Source organism: Drosophila pseudoobscura, chromosome 4 (assembly GCF_009870125.1).
Source record: "Drosophila pseudoobscura strain MV-25-SWS-2005 chromosome 4, UCI_Dpse_MV25, whole genome shotgun sequence".
Taxonomy (NCBI): Eukaryota; Metazoa; Arthropoda; class Insecta; order Diptera; family Drosophilidae; genus Drosophila; species Drosophila pseudoobscura.
In genome coordinates, this window is record NC_046681.1 from 2,925,694 (window position 1) to 2,944,329 (window position 18,636).

The window sequence follows — 18,636 nt, forward strand, 5'->3', positions numbered from 1 at the left end:
CGCTCATTCACTTTCCAACAATTTCTATTTGGCGCGCACCACTCGGCTCTTTTTAATTGCTTTGAATCGGTAAAGGCTCTCTTTTTCGCTCTCTTTGAATCGGGTATGAAGCTGTAGCATTGTAAACGAAATTTCCCAACCCAACAAGAAATGTACGTGATGGGTCGCCTTCACGCTCTCCAGGTTCTGCCATGTTGGTCAGTTTACCGGACCCCAGGGACGAGTATTAAAATTGGTATGGGAAAATATATATCAAATATATAAAAATAACCTCTTTTTTATATATTTGATAGCCCTTTTCTACAAGTTTAAATATATCGTACATGAACGGAACAGGTTTTGGTAAAAAAAAAACGCTTTTCCAACGAACGACGCGATTTTTTCTTTCGGCCAATGAAAATCGTGAAATATGCATATCGTGATCCCGAGTATCGGGATCAGGATATATACAAAGGAAACTAATCAAAATTCATGAATGGGGTCTAAAATATATCAATTTGAGAAAATGTATTTATTAATTATTCTTTAAGCCACAAGTAAGAAATTACGTGATATTCCATACACACTTGGATAATTAAAAATAATAATTAAATATATTACTTAAAAGTAGCTAATCTTGTAGAACATTTATACGTCAATGGCCTAAAATCATGTGGTCAGAGCTAAGCGTTTTAGTTCATCTCGTCAGTATTATTCAACGGACAAACGATTTTTCTCTTAAGTTTTATTTATTTGACAACGGAGCAAGTATTTAAGAAAAGGCAGTCAAGTAGAAAATGGACTCATTAATCGGATAAAATTATGTGGGCAGGGCTGAGGTTTCTATCTAGCTAGTAATATTCGACGGAATATCAAAAACGAAAAGTATGTGTAATAAAACTTGAATTCGGCAGTATATTTACGGTATACTTTTAAAATGAGACGTATATTTTGGTATATTTCGGAGGGTCGGTCACACTGCTCATATGTCATGAAAATGCGAATTATTTACAAATTTTTGGCGATACGTGACGTGAAAGACGCGTAATAGAATAATTTGATTAAATTATTAATATCACCGACGGAGCCGTTAATTATGTTGTAAATTGGTGGAGTGCGGTCGTGCACGAGTGTCGATTCTTCTTTTTTGGAGAAGTGGTGCAATGCTAAAATACAAAATAAGTGCGAACTTTGCCGCGGCGGTTGTTTTTTGGTCGTGGTCAAGATATGGTTTGGAGATGGCGACGTTACAACCAAACCAATAAACTCGCAACGAATTAGCGATTCTAATTTTAGCGTGTGTAGCAACAATAAGACAATTACAATATCACACAGAAGGGAAGAAGTCAACAACAACTAAACGTTCAGCTGCAGCAGCTGTCTGCATGTGTGAGTGTCTAGCGCGTCCGTGTGTGTGTGTAGAAAGTGTGCACGTCAGGCGTTGGCTAGTCATGTCCAGAATTACATTGACCACGTTAACACACGCAGGCAGAGGTATCAACAACAGCGGCAGCGATAACAGCAACAACGATACCCGCACAGGAACTCTGACACATCTTATGGAAGAGCACCAGCCGAGAGCGGGAGCAGGAGGAGCGACAACGCCTGCGGGCGGACTGATATCAGATGGTGCGGAACGACTACGACGTCAGGGCAGCCGACTGCAAACCTCGCGCTTTGCCTGCCTACGATGTTGCGGCAACTTTCTCACCTATCTGGTGCGCTTGCGCAGCACGCCCGAGGAGCTGGAACAGCGCTACAAATCCAAAGAGATTGATAAGTTTTTGGAGAAGGAGAAACATACATTTCGGCGGCAGGTAAGCTATATTTTGGACTTGGAATCGACCAACTGAACCCCAAAAAAGCCCGGAATCCCTATAGTCCCGTCCCTATATTGATTGGTCTTTTAATTAGCATGAATGTGCGTATACCCAAAAACATATTCGACTAAGCTCCCTTCAGCAGATAACCTCTCTGGCAGCAAGCAAAAAAAATTCGTCAACCAAGTTTTCACTTTCCGTTGTTGTGTACCGCGGGGATTGGCTTTTACTCCGAATGTAGCCTCTGGGTTTTGTTGTTGCATCATTTGATCCAGTCATCAACGAAGTTATACTCATACAAAAGCCATTCAATTAACTCAATCGTCTGTTTGCTTTTGTTGGTGTGGGGACTTAAATTATTGTCATATGTGGTGCCATTGTCGCCTGTAGTCATGGATATGGTAGTGATAAGTCTTATTCCAGGTAAAACTGCTGCTGTTGGGTGCTGGGGAGTCTGGCAAGTCAACGTTCCTCAAGCAAATGCGGATCATACACGGCGTCAATTTTGATTCCGAACTGCTGCGCGAATACCAACATGTGATATACCAAAACGTTATAAGAGGTGCGTAGCTGTCTGTGGAAAAGTATATGTACATATGTGCAATACTGTTGATCCAATCCAATAAACATATTTTTAAGGAATGCAAGTACTGCTAGACGCTCGGGAAAAACTGGACATCTCCTGGGGAAACGATGGCCGCGAGCAGGACGCTAACGATGCCAAATTAATGGAATGCAACGCAATAGAGGCCCTCAGATTCATGGAATTTGCACCGCTAATACGCCGCCTTTGGCAGGATCGCGGCATTAGAAGAGCTTACGAAAGACGGCGTGAATTTCAAATTGTAAACTTTTACTGTAGCTTTTATTATTATATCTGAATGTTATATTCCTTATCCGGCTCTTTATGCATTTTGCAGAGCGATTCCGTTAGCTATTTCTTAGACGAAATCGACCGGCTGGCCAAACCGGATTATGTCCCCACGAACAAAGATATATTGCACTGTCGCAAGGCAACCAAGGGTGTCTACGAGTTTTGTGTTAAAGTGCAGGTGAGACTCTACGAGACATAGATTTAGTTTGCTTTGCCAGGACGCATGTATTTACGTTGTGAATTGCAGAACATTCCATTTGTGTTTGTCGATGTGGGCGGCCAGCGGACGCAGCGCCAGAAGTGGACAAAATGCTTTGATACATCCGTCACATCAATTATATTCCTTGTATCTAGTTCAGAGTTCGATCAGGTTCTTGCCGAAGACAGGTACATATGAACTGTTCCAAATATTAAGCGAACATCAAAGAATAACTAAATGTTATATTATATTCCAATCTATAGAAAAACCAATCGCCTTGAGGAGTCAAAGAACATATTCGATACCATTGTCAACAATAACACCTTCAAAGGTATTTCAATTATATTATTTCTGAACAAAACGGATTTGCTTGAACAGAAAGTACGCAATCCAGAGACTGATATACGCTGGTACTATCCGCAATTTAATGGGAATCCGCACTCCCTTTTGGACGTCCAAAACTTCATACTGCAAATGTTCATGAGCGTTCGCCGCAGCAGCAGCACCAGTCGGATCTACCATCACTTCACTACTGCCATAGATACGCGCAACATCAATGTTGTGTTCAATTCGGTCAAAGATACGATATTGCAGCGTAATTTAAATGCTTTGATGCTGCAGTAGTACTATTCGCAATTCGATCAACTTCTTTCGGTGTAGTCCTGAACAAGAACCAGAACCAGGTCTAGGGGTTTCGCGCCAGACTGACAATCTTTTTATAGTTATACATACATATGTACACATATACAAATATGTCGTGTATGCATTTACATATTTACTGCACATATCCATATAACGAACGCAAGTGCCAGCTGTCAGGAATCTTTAATTTTTTAAAGGGCCGCCCCAACCCAAATTGTTGTTAACTTTTTAAAATGGTTTAATTATTCATTAATTTTGTATTAAAGGAAATTTTATTATTTTTTAGCATTTACATATAGTATAATCTACTTTATTTATGCACAACTGTATATAAATTATTTTGTATGTGTTCGTAATCGCTTCCTGATCCTGCTATCAAACAGACTTCAACGCCATATGCATACATAAACTAACCAAAAACTTATAATACGTGCTCCCATTTTTTGTATCATGTATTTAGGTAAATTCCTCTTTGCCTTTTGCTACAATAACTTTTTACAAGCGAACATATAAATTAGTCGAAAATCGAATATATTGCAGTATATAAAAAGTGAGAGAGAACGAGCCTAATGTTAAGAAGCGCGCTTTCTCATAGAGTAAAGTCAGCAACGTAACCAACAAATGTACCAATTAAATGAAAACGATCAATATATAATAAATGGAACCAATCGAATTCAAATGTAATTTAAATAAAGATAAATATTTACTTATATTCTTAGAGTTACAATATTTACCTAACACATGCATAGCCATATTTTAAGTGTATTATTCATTTTAATTTAAATGCGGAAATGGCTCCAAGCGCAATTCTGATCTGCCAGATGCTTTATTTTGGTTTGACTGGATTGGAATCCACTCGGGATGTTGCGGCCAAGAAGCGTTTAATAATTTATTTGAACATGTTCGACGACATTAGAACTGAATAGCAATACTAGAGCAAATTGGGACTCTTCGCAGTTCTGTTTATTTAGGGTCTCTTATCAGAGGATTAATCTTGTCTATACCATACAAAGGATATGGAATTTTCAGAGATATTTTAGAAAAATACGTATGTATATGTAGGTCTTTTGTATCTATGTCATGGGCTATCGAGATGATTTAGTTGGTTGGCTGTGAACACTAAGCTGAGCTTGCCTTGTGTTACCCATGACCCGTATGCCACGCCGTGGACTTTATCGCTTTTTCGATTTTGTCCTGTCATCTCACAGTGCTGCAAGTGTATTTTAAGTTTTCTCCACGCCCAGAAAAATCATTCAATCATAGATAATGACCACCTCCACCAGTATGTCATTTTTGCATCAATCCTAGCTGTGCGGAGGAAGCATTCCTTCCACTCTCAATTAACCATTATAGGACCCTCCACTACAACACACTGCTTAAATTCCTGTCAATGACGTTAATGCAGCCGTTAGACGTATAGAACGTACACCTGAATAAGTTGCAGAGCGCAGACATAACTAATAATATTGTCAGATAAGGACCGTCTTCCGATGAATTTTGTTATTGTTGTGCATGAGTACCATCAATGCAGACGGAAAAAACTTTCCACTATTTGTATTTTCCTGTGGTGCCGATTCCAAACTACTTATCGGTGCTACGCTGCGTATTGTTTTGAACGAAACAACTGACAACTGTTGGTGGTTATTTAAGACCATGCTTGCATGTCATTCGTGCATGGATGGGATGTATGTATTTCATATGAGGAATGGAATCGAATGAACACCTACTGATCGCTAGGTTACTTTAACATAAAAGGAGTATACGCAGTTTCTCAATCAAACACGCATTAAATAGGATAAAAACCAGGGTGCCCACAGCCGGTAACATCAACGAACCGGAAATCCCATCCTTTTTTCCAAGAGACCAACAAATTATGGGATGCATTCATTTTAGATAAACGACGATAAATCTCAAAATTCAAAGAAATCCTGCAAACAAAATTAAACTCTCATTTTTTTTATATATTCACTTAAAAACTGTTTTTTTTACTGAACATTTTCTTTTTTTTCAAAATTGTGGTTGCCACAGAATTAAGTCTTTTGTGTGGGCGGAAGGGGGTTGGGCGAAATTTTTAAACACACTAGTAGCAGTGAGCTCTCTACAGTGAGCAAAAAGAAATACACTTGTAACAGTGAGTTCTGCAGTGAAAAATTACAAATAGTTTTGTAACAGTGAGAGCTCTACAGTCAGGTCTAATAGTCTCTGAGATTTGTGGATGCCCCAGATTTTCGTCCTTTGCGAGGGCGGAAGGGGGTGTGGCTAAATTTTGAAACAAACTCGACAAGTTCCGTTATCAAAGGAGTGTAGATCACAATTTTGGTTTCCCTAGCTCTTATAGTCTCTGAGATCTAGGCGCTAATGTTTTGCGCTAAGCAAAGCCGGCTATGATACGTGTGTGTTAGAGAGAGAGAGAGACAGGTCGAGAAAAAATTACATATGGCTATAACAATGATACGATCCAATTCAAATTCTGCAGTCTAGAAGATATGAGCATTCGCTACAATTCTGCGTTTTTGGTTTTCTTGTATCTTTGAAATTGTGGATGCCACAGATTTTTGCTCTTTGTGGAGGCGGAAGTGGGCGGGGCGAAGTTTTGAAATATACTTGTAACAGTGACATATCACAGAAGTCAGGATACAAAACGTCGTTGCTCTAGCTTCTATAGTCTTTGTGTACTATGGGCTGATAGGGACGGACGGACGGAAAGACAGACATGGCTCAATCGCCTCGGCTATTGATGCTGATGAAGAATATATATGTATATACTTTATGGGGTCGGAAACGATTCCTTCTGGACTTAACACACATCCATTTTCACCACAAAGCTAATATACGCCTATACTCATTTTGAGTATTGGGTATAACAATACTCAGATCAGTAGGGTTTTCTTGCTGTCCAAGTTTACATAGGTGATGGTTGCCCACAACTAGAGAGGGCCGCAACCGGCATAATTCCCTTAGTTTTTGTTTGTTTTTTAAGACTTCTCTTAAAATTCTTAGAGTTTGCCACAAAACTTTTAATTTATGCAAATTGCACAACGATATCAACTATTTGTATTTTTGAAGTCAATTCTTGAAGATATCCAGTGCTTAAATAAAAACTTCCAAAGTAACAATCCCAATTCGACAAGACTGCTAGGGGATTTAATGTTGGCTATTAGCTCGCTGAAATCCAAAATTATACCTCCTGTTAGAAAAGATATGTCGTTTGGGTACAAGTTTGAAACAAAAATAAAACAAATTAAGGTGAAACAAATATATTACTGAAAATAATATCTGCATTATCTGAACTGATTCTGTTGTTGCGTTAATACATCTAATTTTTGTTGCCAGACACCTTTGATATATTACGGCCGCGACTCTACATTTATGCCCGATACTCAGTAAGAATGGCTCCCCTCCGCCAGAGGGCGAAAACATTGCACGACGAAGAGTATGTCAGAGAGATACTGAAAATGAGTAATCTCGTGGACTGCGCTGCGTAGCCACTGTAAATTGATTTGTTCCATCTGGCTATAATAATAATCTGATCTGATCTAGAATCTGGTCAATACAGTCATATACGAACTCTGTAGATCTGCGTTTTCAGTTTTTTCGCGTCTTTAAAATTGTGGATGCCACAGACTTTCGGTGTTAGTGGGGGTCCGGTCGAAATTTGGAATACCCTTGCAACAGTGCGATATCACAGAAGTCTGCATGGAAGAACAGGCAGACATAGGTACATCGACTCTGCTATTGATGCTCATCAAAAATGTATACACTTTATGGGGTCGGAAACGTTGTTTTCACAGCCATGGCCAAATTTCGAAGTTGGGCGAGTTTTAGGCCAAGTCAATGTGGTCAAAAGAAAATTAAGCAGTTTTCAACACTTACAGACGTTAAAGATTGATTTATTGTTAATGAAACAAGATACACGTATATGAAGTATATTTTTTTTCTCAGAAACATTGATATGTATTCTATAGCATATATGTATATTATGAAATAAAGAAACTCATTCCACACCACCCAAGAGGTAGGGTTTTTTGAAGCGTTTTTTTATTAAGTAGTGTCCCCAATGGGACACTAATCCCCTACATTTTCTTTGGGGGCCCCTTAATCTTTCTTTATGGATGTTAAGATATCAGAACTTGGACTATTCTGCCTGCAATGGGTATGGCAGAAGGTGGTTCAGTAAGATATAATTGTTTAATCACTTTCGCCAGAGCCCATTTCCGGGTTCTTCCGGCATCCTCCAAAGCATAGCTTTTGCAATAAATAAATTAAAATTGGCTTGAATTCACTTAAAATTTTCTTACCGTAAGCATCGCACAGATTTTCGGGAGGATTCACTGTTTCAATGATTGAGAACTGCTGAATCTCAATTATTAGCATTAAAAACGATCAGCATTTCTACTTTAACCAGGACTAGTCGCAAGTCTCGGTTGGCATTGATGACTATTTAAATGAGCCTCTGGTCGAAGACTATGGAAGCACTCAGGGAGATGACAGCGATGCCGCGGACGGGCACACCTACTTACGCCGTTTGTACAGAGCTAGGGTACAACTGTCTCAAGCAGCTTCTCCTTCGGAAAGAACCCGGCCTCATCGAGTTACGTGCCTATTGGCGATCAGGAGATTATGGAGCACAAGAAAAGAACTACTACAAAGAACTACTGGACAAGCAGCGGCAGGTCATGCTCGATAGGAAAAAGGTTCCGAGAATGGGCAGCGCGAAAAAGAACACCAAAACACTTTCGAGTGTATAGGAAAACCTCCTTCCCTAAGAGGGACTATATCAGTAACCGGCGGTCCCCTTGCCAAAAAGACTGCAAGTATTCAATAAACATTACAAATAAACCAAAATTAAATTATACGTATTTTATTTTTATTTTTAATTAGGGCATACATATGTACATATATGGGAACGAGAACTGCCGTTGTCGTGTGGCGTTAGTACCTTGGGAAATAAGTTTTTGCCGTTTCCTTTTCGATGTGGGCATGCACCATTATGCTCAGCTCATATGTATGAAAGAGCGAGTAAAGTAAGAACAAAGTAATCTGGTCTGATGAGCAAGTGAGGTGGCTCAAAGGGGGCCTAGCTGAGGCCACCGGACGGGTCGCAGGTTGCGGATAGCGAACGACCTACCTATATACAGGTCATAAAGGTAGGTCAGCTGCGAATAATCGGACATCCCTAGGGAGAGTACCGAAAATAATAGTAGCAACACTGACGATGCGCTTGTGGTGTCGCCTCGTATAAGTAGCTCACACACTCACCTATCCCTACACACTACCTACCCACATTCAGCTCACACCGGGCCGTACTAAGAGTGTTATTCGACCCGTGCCGAGAGTCAGCCTGGCTGGGGGCCCGGTATATAAAACTAGCCCAGTCGTTAACGGAGAGCTCAGGGACTTGGCAGCCCCCTGTTCTAAGTATGCCTTATCCGGGCAACGTGGATCTCTGCCCGGACGGACCGTACCCTTTCTCTGCAGCTCGTGGGAAAAGAATGGAAGATTTTAAAAACAAACAAAATGAGTTTGGCACTCCCCAAATGCCAACAGGGAGCAATCCCAAACAAGGCAGCGGCCCAAAGGCCTGGCCCGACCCGTAATGCTAGGGAGAGCCCAAAGGGGTCCCATCCCGGTGTCGGGGTTGGTGGTGAATTGGCTCCCAAAACCGATACCTTGGTGCCTTGATACCAGAGTACCCCCCCCCCCCCCCCTCTGAAAAGACATGGGCTGGTACCAGGGCTGCATAAAAATCGTAGCCTGTGAAGTCGAGCGCTCCGTACAGCTGTACAAAGCAGCGGTAGCGCAAGTCAGGGAAGTCTACCCACCAGCTCGTCGCTGTAGACTGGAGCGAAGTGCCCAGCAGACCAAGGGCGAGAGTCTGGGTGCCCGCCTCCATGAAGGAGTCGGAACGCATCCAAAAAATGTTGCAAAGATGCAACCCCCACCTCCCAACAGCGGAGTGGAGGTGGTCAAAGTTGAGACGACACAGGGCCCCACAAACCAGGCGGTGGTCGTCCTCAACAAAGAGTCGCTGGCCCCGATTGAGACTGCCAAAGGCGAGCTCAATTTTGGGTTCAGCTCTGTGACCGTAAAGGCCTACAAGTCGGATGCGGCGGCCGGGGCACGTCCTGTCGACAAGCCAGTCGAGCACCCGACGATCACACAGAGACAGACCCAGAGGCGGCAAGCCTAAAGCTGAAAGGAACACATCTGCAAAGTCGTGGCCTATGCGGACGACGTTGCGATTATCTTCTCTGGGAAATACCCCCAAACACTGCGCGACTTAATGACCACAAAGCTAGCGCAACTGTCGGATTGGACAGAATCGGGCGGTCTAGGAGTAAACCTGGAACCTGAATGTCAAAGACAGAGTGAAGAAGGCAATGGCTGCACTCTACACATGCAAAAAAGCTATTGGGCTAAGATGGGGTATGATCCCAAGCATAGTCCAATGGATATATCAAGCTATAGTTAGACCAATACTACTCTACGGAGTTACGGTGTGGTGGCCGGCCCTGTCAAAAAGGGCGATCACCAAGCAACTGGGCAAAGTCCAGCGGACTGCCGCCCTATGTATCAGCGGAGCTCTTTGCACCACCCCATATGATGCGCTAAATGCCATCCTATGCCTACAGAGCCTTGACCTCGCAGGAAAGGAACGGGCAGAAGCAGCAGCAATACTTCTAAGAGACTCAGATCAATGGGTGACGCAGTGCATAGGTCACTCAGCCATATTAAATAATAGCAGTACCGTCCCCTCAAAAACAGACTACCAAGTTCCAAGAGAGTACACAGTCACTCCCTTTGACATAATCATCCCTCACAGAGACGAATGGCTCGAGGGACTCCCAGGCCCAGATGGGGCCATAAACATCTTCACAGATGGATCAAAGCTGGACGACAGAGTCGGAGGGGAAATCTACTCTGAACAGCAAAACATAAGGCATTCCTTCAGACTCCCAGATCATTGCAGTGTCTTTCAAGCGGAAGTCATAGCAATCAGGGAGGCTCTTGACTGCTTACAAGCGGCTGCCGTTACGGCAACCAAGCTAAACATTTATAGCGACAGCCAGGCTGCGATCAAATCGCTAAGCGCGATTTCCTCGAACTCGGCCACCGTGGTAGACTGCCGCAAATCTCTGCACGAGATGGCTCAGCAATTTGCTATTAGCCTTATTTGGGTCACCGGGACATCGAGGGCAACTGTATAGCGGACGAGCTGGCCAGATCTGGCACTACAATCCCCCTTCTCCAAGACAAGGAGGATATCTGTATGCCAATGGCCACCTGTAAGCTCATTATAAGGGAGCAATACAAGCGACTAACAAACGATATGTGGCCAGTGCCACGATGTCGCACAACTCGGCAAACATGGCCGACCATGGACATGAAGCGCACCTCCGAGCTCCTCAAGTTAAGCAGGAAAAGGTGCAGCGTAGTCATACGTTCCCTCACGGGACACTGGCTAATAGGCACCCACGCTAACAGGCTGGGTGCCCCACATAATGATTTTTGTCGCAGCTGTAGAAACGAGGAAGAGGAGGAGACAGTGGAACATCTGTTCTGCTCCTGCCCAGCTCTCAGCAGAAGAAGGCTACAGCACCTGGGCTCAGCCTCTCTACACGACATCTCAGAGATGTCCAAACTATGTCCCAGGAGGATAGCGAACTTTGTGAGAGCATCTGGATGGGATAATTGCTGACAGGAATTCTCACAACGCAGGAAGGAATGATCCTATGCGGATCCTATCCTAAGTGTGACGGGCTGATTTTTACCTTTAATCGATTTCAGCTTAGAAAAACCAGCTGAAAAACCATAGTTCAAATTAACAGCGACACGTTATTGGTATGTTAATGTTAACTTAACTAAAATGCCTTCTTTGTAGTCGTTCCCCCTTTGGATCGAGATTGCGCATTTTACCAATTTCACCTCGGGATGACAAGCTGCAAGAAAGAAATAACGTGACATTCCATACTCCCTTACGTTGTCACTGTTGTTTTGTTTAAACCTTGTTTTAGACACAATAAATAAAAATTGTACTTAAAAGTAGCTAATATTGTAGAACATTTATACGTCAATGGCCTAAAATCATGTGGTCAGAGCTAAGGGTTTTAGTTCATCTCGTCAGTATTATTCAACGGAAAAACGATTTTTCCCTTACCTTTTACATATAGACAACAACCAACCATGTATTTAAAACACGCCAGTTAAGTAGAAAATTGATTGATTAATTGGATAAAATTATGTGGGCAGGGCTAAGGGTTCTATCTAGCTAGTAATATTCGACGGAATATCAAAAACTAGCAATATGTATGATAGAACTTGACTTCGACAGTACATTTACGGTACATTTTTAAAATGAGACGGTATATTTTGGTATATTTCTGAGAGTCGGACAATAAGTCCGCGGTCACACTGATGTTAACTTAAAAATGGTAAATATGGTTTTTATTAAGAAATGAAAAATAAAATTATGCAAAATACTAATAATAAATTGAAGCAGGCCAGGTAAACTTCATCAAAAGACACCGCGCGGGCATATACCAGGTTCAACTCGGAGCAGCACGGGAAAAAAAAAGAAAATTCCGAACTTTGTACCCGCGCACATTCCCAGTAAGCAGCAGCCGGCAATAGGTAATTTTTAATTAATTGTTCGGCTGTTAAAAAAACCTCTGCCATGCCATTTGGAAACATTTCGGGCTGATAACAAACGTAATCACATTTGTGAATTTTAGCGTTCCGCTCTTTGACAGACCAGCTAGTAAATGTTTCGTGGCTGACACCCGAAACCTGACACCCAGCCCAGCAGCAACAGGTTCCAGGCCGACGAGTCAATATTTTGGGACCACTTTTAATCTACCATCGACCAGGTGAGCCATGCTGCAGCATCTTGCAAAATCGTCAATCTGCAATTCACATTCACCTTGATGGCGTAACAAATGACGTCTCGGTATTCTCTGATTGGCTGAGACTATCACAAGAGTAGACCCTAGATTAGGGCCCCAATCCAATAATCGTCTAGGTGCAAACTCCAACAGTTGATAGGCCTTGGCTAAATATGTTTTACATAAAACAAAATCTGAACTCAAACTGTGTTTCAGAAATAAACCTTTTGGAATCACTATGGCAACCGTCGAAAAGGTGTCCACGGAGCGAAAGGCGAATCCGGCCAAATCTTTCATCACTGGCGGCTTTGGTGGAATCTGTAATGTTCTTTCTGGGCACCCGTTAGATACCATAAAGGTGAGCTATTTTAACTACTGCGAATAACAATTTGGAATATATTTTTTGTACTGCAGGTACGTTTGCAGACAATGCCGCGGCCGGCGCCGGGTGAGCAACCACTTTACAAAGGCACCTTTGACTGTGCTGCGAAAACCATAAAGAACGAAGGTGTTCGCGGGCTCTACAAGGGCATGTCAGCTCCGTTAACGGGTGTTGCACCTATTTTTGCCATGTGCTTTGCGGGCTATGCGTTGGGAAAACGTTTACAGCAACGGGGGGAGGACGCCAGGCTCACCTACTCACAAATTTTTGTCGCCGGTTCGTTTTCGGGCCTCTTCTCCACGCTGATTATGGCACCGGGAGAGAGAATCAAAGTCCTGCTGCAAACGCAACAGGGGCAGGGTGGTCAGCGTAAATATAATGGAATGATCGATTGCGCTGCGAAGCTTTATAAGGAAGGAGGACTGCGCAGTGTCTTCAAGGGCAGCTGCGCCACCATGCTCAGGGGTAAGTACAGCTCACTTTTATCATTTCCACTCTTGGCTGTGTGGTTACATTACATTACAATTATATTCAAGTTCGGAGTAAACTTAGAGCTAACTTAGAGTATGATTTAAATGGTTAAATCTCATTCGACATCTCCAATTCGAGCGGCTCCGGGTGGGGCTGCTGATTCTGTTGCCTTAGCACAAACTGCAGCGTGTTGCGTTGCTTTGTAGGCTTGTGTGTTATTTTCCTGGGCGTAGCCTTCTTGGATTGCTCCTCATGCAGCTCGACCTTCCGCCAGTGGGGCAGCGGCAGCCCTCTTGTTCCGATCCTGTTGTGACTTGGCGGCTGAAGGATTTGTATGTCGCCGCAATGGAGTTGCTTGCGGAGAACGTAGTATACACTGCGTCCATTGTAGTTTGAGCAGCGGGGGACGAGACTCCTATCGGTCTCATAGGGGGCCTCGTGTCTGCACGAGAGGGGATCGCCATTTATGTCTTTTACACACCTCTTTACAATGGGCCCCCGTACCACATTGGTTAAGTATGGTTTCCAGTATTGCATCTGGCAGCTGCATTGCCACGGATTCTGATCGAGACGAATCACCCGGACAAGTGGCAGCCGAAAAAAACTAGTGGGCAGTGTTTTTAGCTGATTTCCTTGCAGCTGGACTTCCTCAAGCCTCTGCTGGTCGTCCAGCAACCCATGGGGTATATTTGTAAGATTGTTATGGCTCAAGCTGAGAAACTTCAGTCGCTTCACGCCCATAAATGCATCCATGGACAGTTCTGAAACGCCACACTGACTAATGTCCAGTTCCCTGAGGTGTTCCATGCCTGCAAATACATCAAACTGTAAGCTGTGGATTTTCCCACGCAGCTTAAGAAACTCCAGCCTATAAAGACCCTGTAAATTAAGGTTCGAATTAAAAGCTGTTACGAAACTATTTTAAAGAGCCTTGCTGACCTTAAACACTCCCTGTTCTAGCGTTTCGGTGGAAACATTGCCAAGTATTAGAGTGCGTAGTTCGTTAAGGGAATCAAATTGTCCATAAATGAACCAAGTGCGCAGATCCAAAGCCGCCTGATCGCTGCCCATTCGAAGTTCTCTCGTATCGTTCATCACCCAAAACGTGCCAGGAAGGATGTATCTAACAGGATTGCTGCGCAGATCTGCCTTCTGCAACTTTGGCAAGGGCGGAAAACTTAATTCACTTAGGCGCTCCAGTCGATTATCAGCTAAATTGAGTGTCTCCAGCTGGAGTAAGCCAGCCAGACCCAGATAATGCAATCGCCTTAAGGAGTTGTGGGCTAAGGAGAGACTCTTCAGCTGCAGAGCTCCCGAGAAAGCGAACGGGGGCAACTCCTCAATGCTATTCCTCTCCAGATTGAGGTCCCTCAGTTGGGTTAGTCCATCGAACATTTGCCAGTGCAGTTTGTCCAGCTTACAGCCCACAATGCGCAGCACTTCTAGTCTGCCCCATCCAAAAAAGCTGGGCATCCTGGTCTGCTTCAGTCGTTGCATGTGCTGCTCATAGGTGACAATATCAGAGGCGGCATCCTCAAATTGCAGTGGGTACTTGGTGGAGTATTCGCTGGGCGGAAGGAGCTCACTCGGCGGCTTATACTCATAGTCGTCACTGGGTAGTTTGGAGAACTTTGGACGTTGCAGCCGATCGCTGGCCTGCAACCTGATATGCTCAAAGTTGGCATACTGCAAGAACTCCAGCGGATCATCGATGATTAGAGTGGCTCCGGTTCCACGGATTTCGAGAGTTCTTAGCTGATTGAGTGGCCGTAAGCTGCTGGTGTTTACTGCGAAATGAATTATAAATTACTGGTATACCTATCCGAATAAAAAGTCGTTACACACCTGCCAGTTGGTTTTCCACGTTGCCCGTGTAGAGCAAAATCAAGGCCTGCAAATCCGTTGGCAAGTAATCCCGAAGCTCCTGCCACTCGTCTTGGGACTGTACCAGGCACGTCGCCAGTTTTGTGTGTGTGGGCTGCTGCAGGAAGCTATCATCACCATAGTCCCTGGCCATGTGATTGACCCAACGAGCAATGGGCAGCTCGTTGAATGCTTCCAACTGACAGACGCATTTGCCTGGGCAAGTGAGAACTTCAAGGTTCGGCTCGGACTCAGGCCGTAGAACATTGCCCAGCGCAGATCCATGTATCGGCTATGTTTAGGCATAGATACCAGTATACCAGTGTTCTCAACATACAGCCCGAAGGCAGTAACTTACCTTCGTCACCATTAGAAAGATCAGCAGCATCTTGCACCCTATCGCACCGTTTGACGAGCCCTGGACTATCCCCCTCATCTTCATTCTGGCGTCACGCTTTATTCGACGAATGCCATTAATAAACTAAAACGAGACCGCAGCGCAACTGCCACATGCCTGAACAATTACTGAGAGATGAAGGCGGTTCCCATTTGAACTCCAAGTATTGTTTTCATATTATTCGTCGTCTCTGCTTTAAAGGAAGTCGCCGATAAGAACATCCTCTGCTGGGATAAGAAACAAAATAAGAAAAACATGAATTGTATAACGTGTACATGTGTAGCACTCGTATATCGAGATATTCGCTTATATGTATGTACATTGATGGTATGAGCATTTGGGCGAGAAAGTCCATCGGGCACAGATAAAGCGCAACTAGTTCGACTGATGAAAAGTGAAACGCGCCAGGTGCACACTCAATTTTGCACTGTGCCCGAGGTCCTGCTGCTTTAGATGGCTCTGATGCCTGATGACTTATGCTCTGTGGAAGATTCAGAACCATCCCCTCCACCTCCTCTCTGTATTTGTCTGGAATAACACTATTATATGGGCACTCTTTAGCGCAGATGCTGATAAAAGTTTTCTGTACTTATGTACTGCTCGTACTGCTGTGACAATTGAAACAATTAATTGTATTATATTGATAGTATCACTTAAGTATGTACATGTTATTCATTTAGAAGAAATATTGACACAAGCTCATTGCTAGATGGATCCGATAATTAGGAATTCAAGACATTGGTCAAAATACTTAGACTTGCCACTTACCAACGGCTCGAAAATGTTTAAAATACTTGTATTATTGTGTAAGTACATCAAATCATTAGTAGATTCGATTGTAAAAGTTAGATAATTTTCGCACGTTTAATTTATTGAATAATACATCAAAACAAAACCATGTTTTTAGATTTGCCCGCCAACGGACTATACTTCCTGGTATATGAGTATATACAGGATGTGGTCAAGGCAAAATCGGAAACAGGCCAGATTAATACTGCCTCAACCATTTTTGCTGGCGGCGCTGCTGGGATGGCGTACTGGATCTTGGGCATGCCCGCTGATGTCCTAAAGAGTCGCCTGCAGTCCGGTGAGTACTTTTGACCAAAAACTGCTTTCCTTTGCAGGTGTACTAGCTAAGTACGTTTATTCTTATATTACAGCCCCTGAGGGTACTTACAAACATGGCGTTCGCAGTGTATTCAAGGACCTGATTGTCAAGGATGGTCCACTGGCCTTGTACCGAGGCGTTACGCCCATTATGATTCGCGCATTCCCAGCCAATGCGGCCTGTTTTTTCGGTATTGAGCTGGCGAACAAATTTTTCAATGCCGTGGCACCACAGTTCTAAATGCAAACAGTTTGTTTTCTCTCTTGAGAACGTTATGAATATAAAAATATTCAGTTAAGTAATAAAGTTATGTTAAATAAATGCATTTTTTGATATGAAACGATTAAATAATAATAACCGGAGTTTGTACTTTTATAACGTCAATGTAATCAATGTAAATGTTACGATATAAAATGTAAATGTGTCTACATTCATATGTAATTACAAAAGCAATTCCACCCTCGTAGAGGGTTCCCGTGATCTGTCCCGTCCGAGTGTCTTCGGTTTCTGCAGTTATCTTGAAAACGAAAAATTGCCCAGAGTCAACCTTAGTACCAATTGTGCGGTTAATTAAGAGTTATAAGTTGGGGCTATGGTCCATTTAAACGTGTCTTTTGCGACACCATGGAAATACGAGTACTAATAGTAATCTCGATAAGCGTAAATAGACTGTTTGATACAGACATTTCTGTCTATATAGAAACTATAATGTAATTTACTATTCCATTTTTTGAACTAGTAATACAGAGTATTTTTCTCAGGAAATGATTAGGAAAAGAGCTAACAAAATGGGTCAATTAAAAAATGGGAGCTATGAAATCTGAAAACGTTTCATACGATAACAATATACACATCTGGTCATTAAAATTGATATGGGCATTTCCATGAAACAGTCCACCAAGGCCAAAAAATCGCGATATTATTTTCTAAAAATGTTGAAACTCGACCTTAGCACCAATTATAGGCTTCGTCAAGACCTACTTTATAATAGGGAAACCATTTGGAAAACCCGTCTTATTTTGATCTTTTTAAAAATGGTAAAGTGTACGATTGTCCCGATTGGAAACAGATAGGCGAATACAAATTTCATTAAAAATCGAACGAGACATGATATGACCGGACGGAATGGGACAACAGCTGGGTCTTAACAGCTTAACCAAGTCCAGGTTCGCCGTCTGTACTTCATCCCATTTGACTTGATTTGAAAGGACAGTTGCCGATAGAAAATTATATTTTATGCAAGCAGCGGGTAATACCTTGTACATATATTATTGCGCTTTTCTTGACATTCTTATTAATTGATTCGGTTAACGAACACTACATCCCCCATTACATGTTACTCAGTTTTTCAAAAACTGATCTGATCTAATAAATGTTAGATAACCACAGCGCTTGATGGGCTTGATGTAACAGCGCGGCAATTAATAGTATTTATGAGGTGGTTTTGATTGTTGTGCGATTGTTATTATGTGAAATATTTAAGTGTTCTTTCTACTTTACAGATCTACCCGCTAATGGGCTATATTTTCTCAGCTACGAGATACTGACCTCTGAGTACAAGCGACGCTATGACAGACCCAACGTGGATCTATTTCCGGCCATCTTAGCCGGTGGAATGGCGGGCATTTTCTATTGGATCGGGGGAATGCCAGCCGATGTGCTTAAGAGTCGATTGCAGTCAGGTTAGTTAAGCTCACCTTCGAGTGCTGACCAAATCTTACCCAAAACTTTAACCGAAGCTCCTGAGGGGACATACAAGCATGGGATACGAAGCGTTTTCATGGATCTCATGAAAAATGACGGTCTACTGGCGCTGTACAGAGGTATTACCCCGGTAATGTTGCGCGCCTTTCCTGCGAATGCGGCCACCTTCTTTGGTATCGAGCTGGCCAATGCCTTTTTTCGTATTGTGGCCCCAGACTTTTAGAACATTAGCTAATGCTTTAGGTCAGCCAGTATTATAAAATATATCAATTTATATAGCGTTTTAATAAAGTATACAAAACAAATGAAAAAATT

At 42.8% G+C, this 18,636-nt stretch overlaps 3 protein-coding genes across 7 annotated transcripts; 2 read left to right on the plus strand and 1 right to left on the minus strand.

Annotated features, from left to right (window-relative positions):
• The first annotated feature begins 931 nt into the window (after positions 1-931).
• On the plus strand, positions 932-4,187 carry cta (Guanine nucleotide-binding protein subunit alpha cta). Of its 3 annotated transcripts, XM_015181397.2 has the most exons (7): positions 932-1,368; positions 1,468-1,796; positions 2,223-2,361; positions 2,439-2,644; positions 2,720-2,851; positions 2,921-3,060; positions 3,136-3,496. In XM_015181397.2, the coding sequence occupies exons 1-7, from the start codon at positions 1,365-1,367 to the stop codon at positions 3,494-3,496; spliced, it is 1,311 nt and encodes a 436-aa protein (XP_015036883.1). In that variant the 5' UTR covers positions 932-1,364. The 3 variants fall into 3 exon arrangements, with proteins under 3 accessions (XP_015036883.1, XP_002133274.3, XP_015036884.1); XM_002133238.3 differs by having other exon boundaries at positions 933-1,796; positions 3,136-4,187; XM_015181398.2 differs by lacking the exons at positions 932-1,368; positions 1,468-1,796 and adding an exon at positions 2,149-2,167 and having other exon boundaries at positions 3,136-4,187.
• Positions 4,188-11,889: 7,702 nt separating this feature from the next.
• colt (carnitine/acylcarnitine carrier protein colt, mitochondrial) lies at positions 11,890-18,626 on the plus strand. Of its 3 annotated transcripts, none has more exons than XM_033381002.1 (7): positions 11,890-11,946; positions 12,015-12,145; positions 12,247-12,381; positions 12,613-12,754; positions 12,811-13,243; positions 16,417-16,596; positions 16,670-16,957. In XM_033381002.1, exons 4-7 carry the CDS (start codon positions 12,635-12,637, stop codon positions 16,855-16,857), a joined length of 921 nt encoding a protein of 306 aa, XP_033236893.1. In that variant the 5' UTR covers positions 11,890-11,946; positions 12,015-12,145; positions 12,247-12,381; positions 12,613-12,634; the 3' UTR covers positions 16,858-16,957. The 3 variants fall into 3 exon arrangements, with proteins under 3 accessions (XP_033236893.1, XP_033236894.1, XP_002133271.2); XM_033381003.1 differs by lacking the exons at positions 16,417-16,596; positions 16,670-16,957 and adding exons at positions 18,120-18,299; positions 18,357-18,626 and having other exon boundaries at positions 11,893-11,946; positions 12,012-12,145; XM_002133235.3 differs by having other exon boundaries at positions 11,895-11,946; positions 12,012-12,145.
• LOC6902760 (platelet glycoprotein V-like) lies at positions 13,281-15,657 on the minus strand. Its single transcript, XM_002133236.3, has 4 exons — positions 15,471-15,657; positions 15,095-15,404; positions 14,189-15,036; positions 13,281-14,128 (listed from the first exon to the last, which is right to left on the minus strand). The coding sequence occupies exons 1-4, from the start codon at positions 15,552-15,554 to the stop codon at positions 13,358-13,360; spliced, it is 2,013 nt and encodes a 670-aa protein (XP_002133272.2). The 5' UTR covers positions 15,555-15,657; the 3' UTR covers positions 13,281-13,357.
• Positions 18,627-18,636: the final 10 nt, after the last annotated feature.

What these genes read in the sequence shown, in the direction of transcription:
- cta (XM_002133238.3), top strand. Translation starts at nt 1,365, where the DNA reads ATGTGTGAGTGTCTAGCGCGTCCGTGTGTGTGTGTAGAAAGTGTGCAC. An exon ending in AACATACATTTCGGCGGCAG is followed by an intron (nt 1,797 to 2,222) that starts GTAAGCTATATT and finishes GTCTTATTCCAG; the next exon opens with GTAAAACTGCTGCTGTTGGG. An exon ending in CAGGTTCTTGCCGAAGACAG is followed by an intron (nt 3,061 to 3,135) that starts GTACATATGAAC and finishes TCCAATCTATAG; the next exon opens with AAAAACCAATCGCCTTGAGG.
- colt (XM_033381002.1), top strand. Translation starts at nt 12,635, where the DNA reads ATGGCAACCGTCGAAAAGGTGTCCACGGAGCGAAAGGCGAATCCGGCC. An exon ending in ACCCGTTAGATACCATAAAG is followed by an intron (nt 12,755 to 12,810) that starts GTGAGCTATTTT and finishes TTTGTACTGCAG; the next exon opens with GTACGTTTGCAGACAATGCC. An exon ending in AAAGAGTCGCCTGCAGTCCG is followed by an intron (nt 16,597 to 16,669) that starts GTGAGTACTTTT and finishes CTTATATTACAG; the next exon opens with CCCCTGAGGGTACTTACAAA.
- LOC6902760 (XM_002133236.3), bottom strand. Translation starts at nt 15,554, where the DNA reads ATGAAGATGAGGGGGATAGTCCAGGGCTCGTCAAACGGTGCGATAGGG. An exon ending in TCTTTCTAATGGTGACGAAG is followed by an intron (nt 15,405 to 15,470) that starts GTAAGTTACTGC and finishes GCCTAAACATAG; the next exon opens with CCGATACATGGATCTGCGCT. An exon ending in CGTGGAAAACCAACTGGCAG is followed by an intron (nt 15,037 to 15,094) that starts GTGTGTAACGAC and finishes TTCATTTCGCAG; the next exon opens with TAAACACCAGCAGCTTACGG.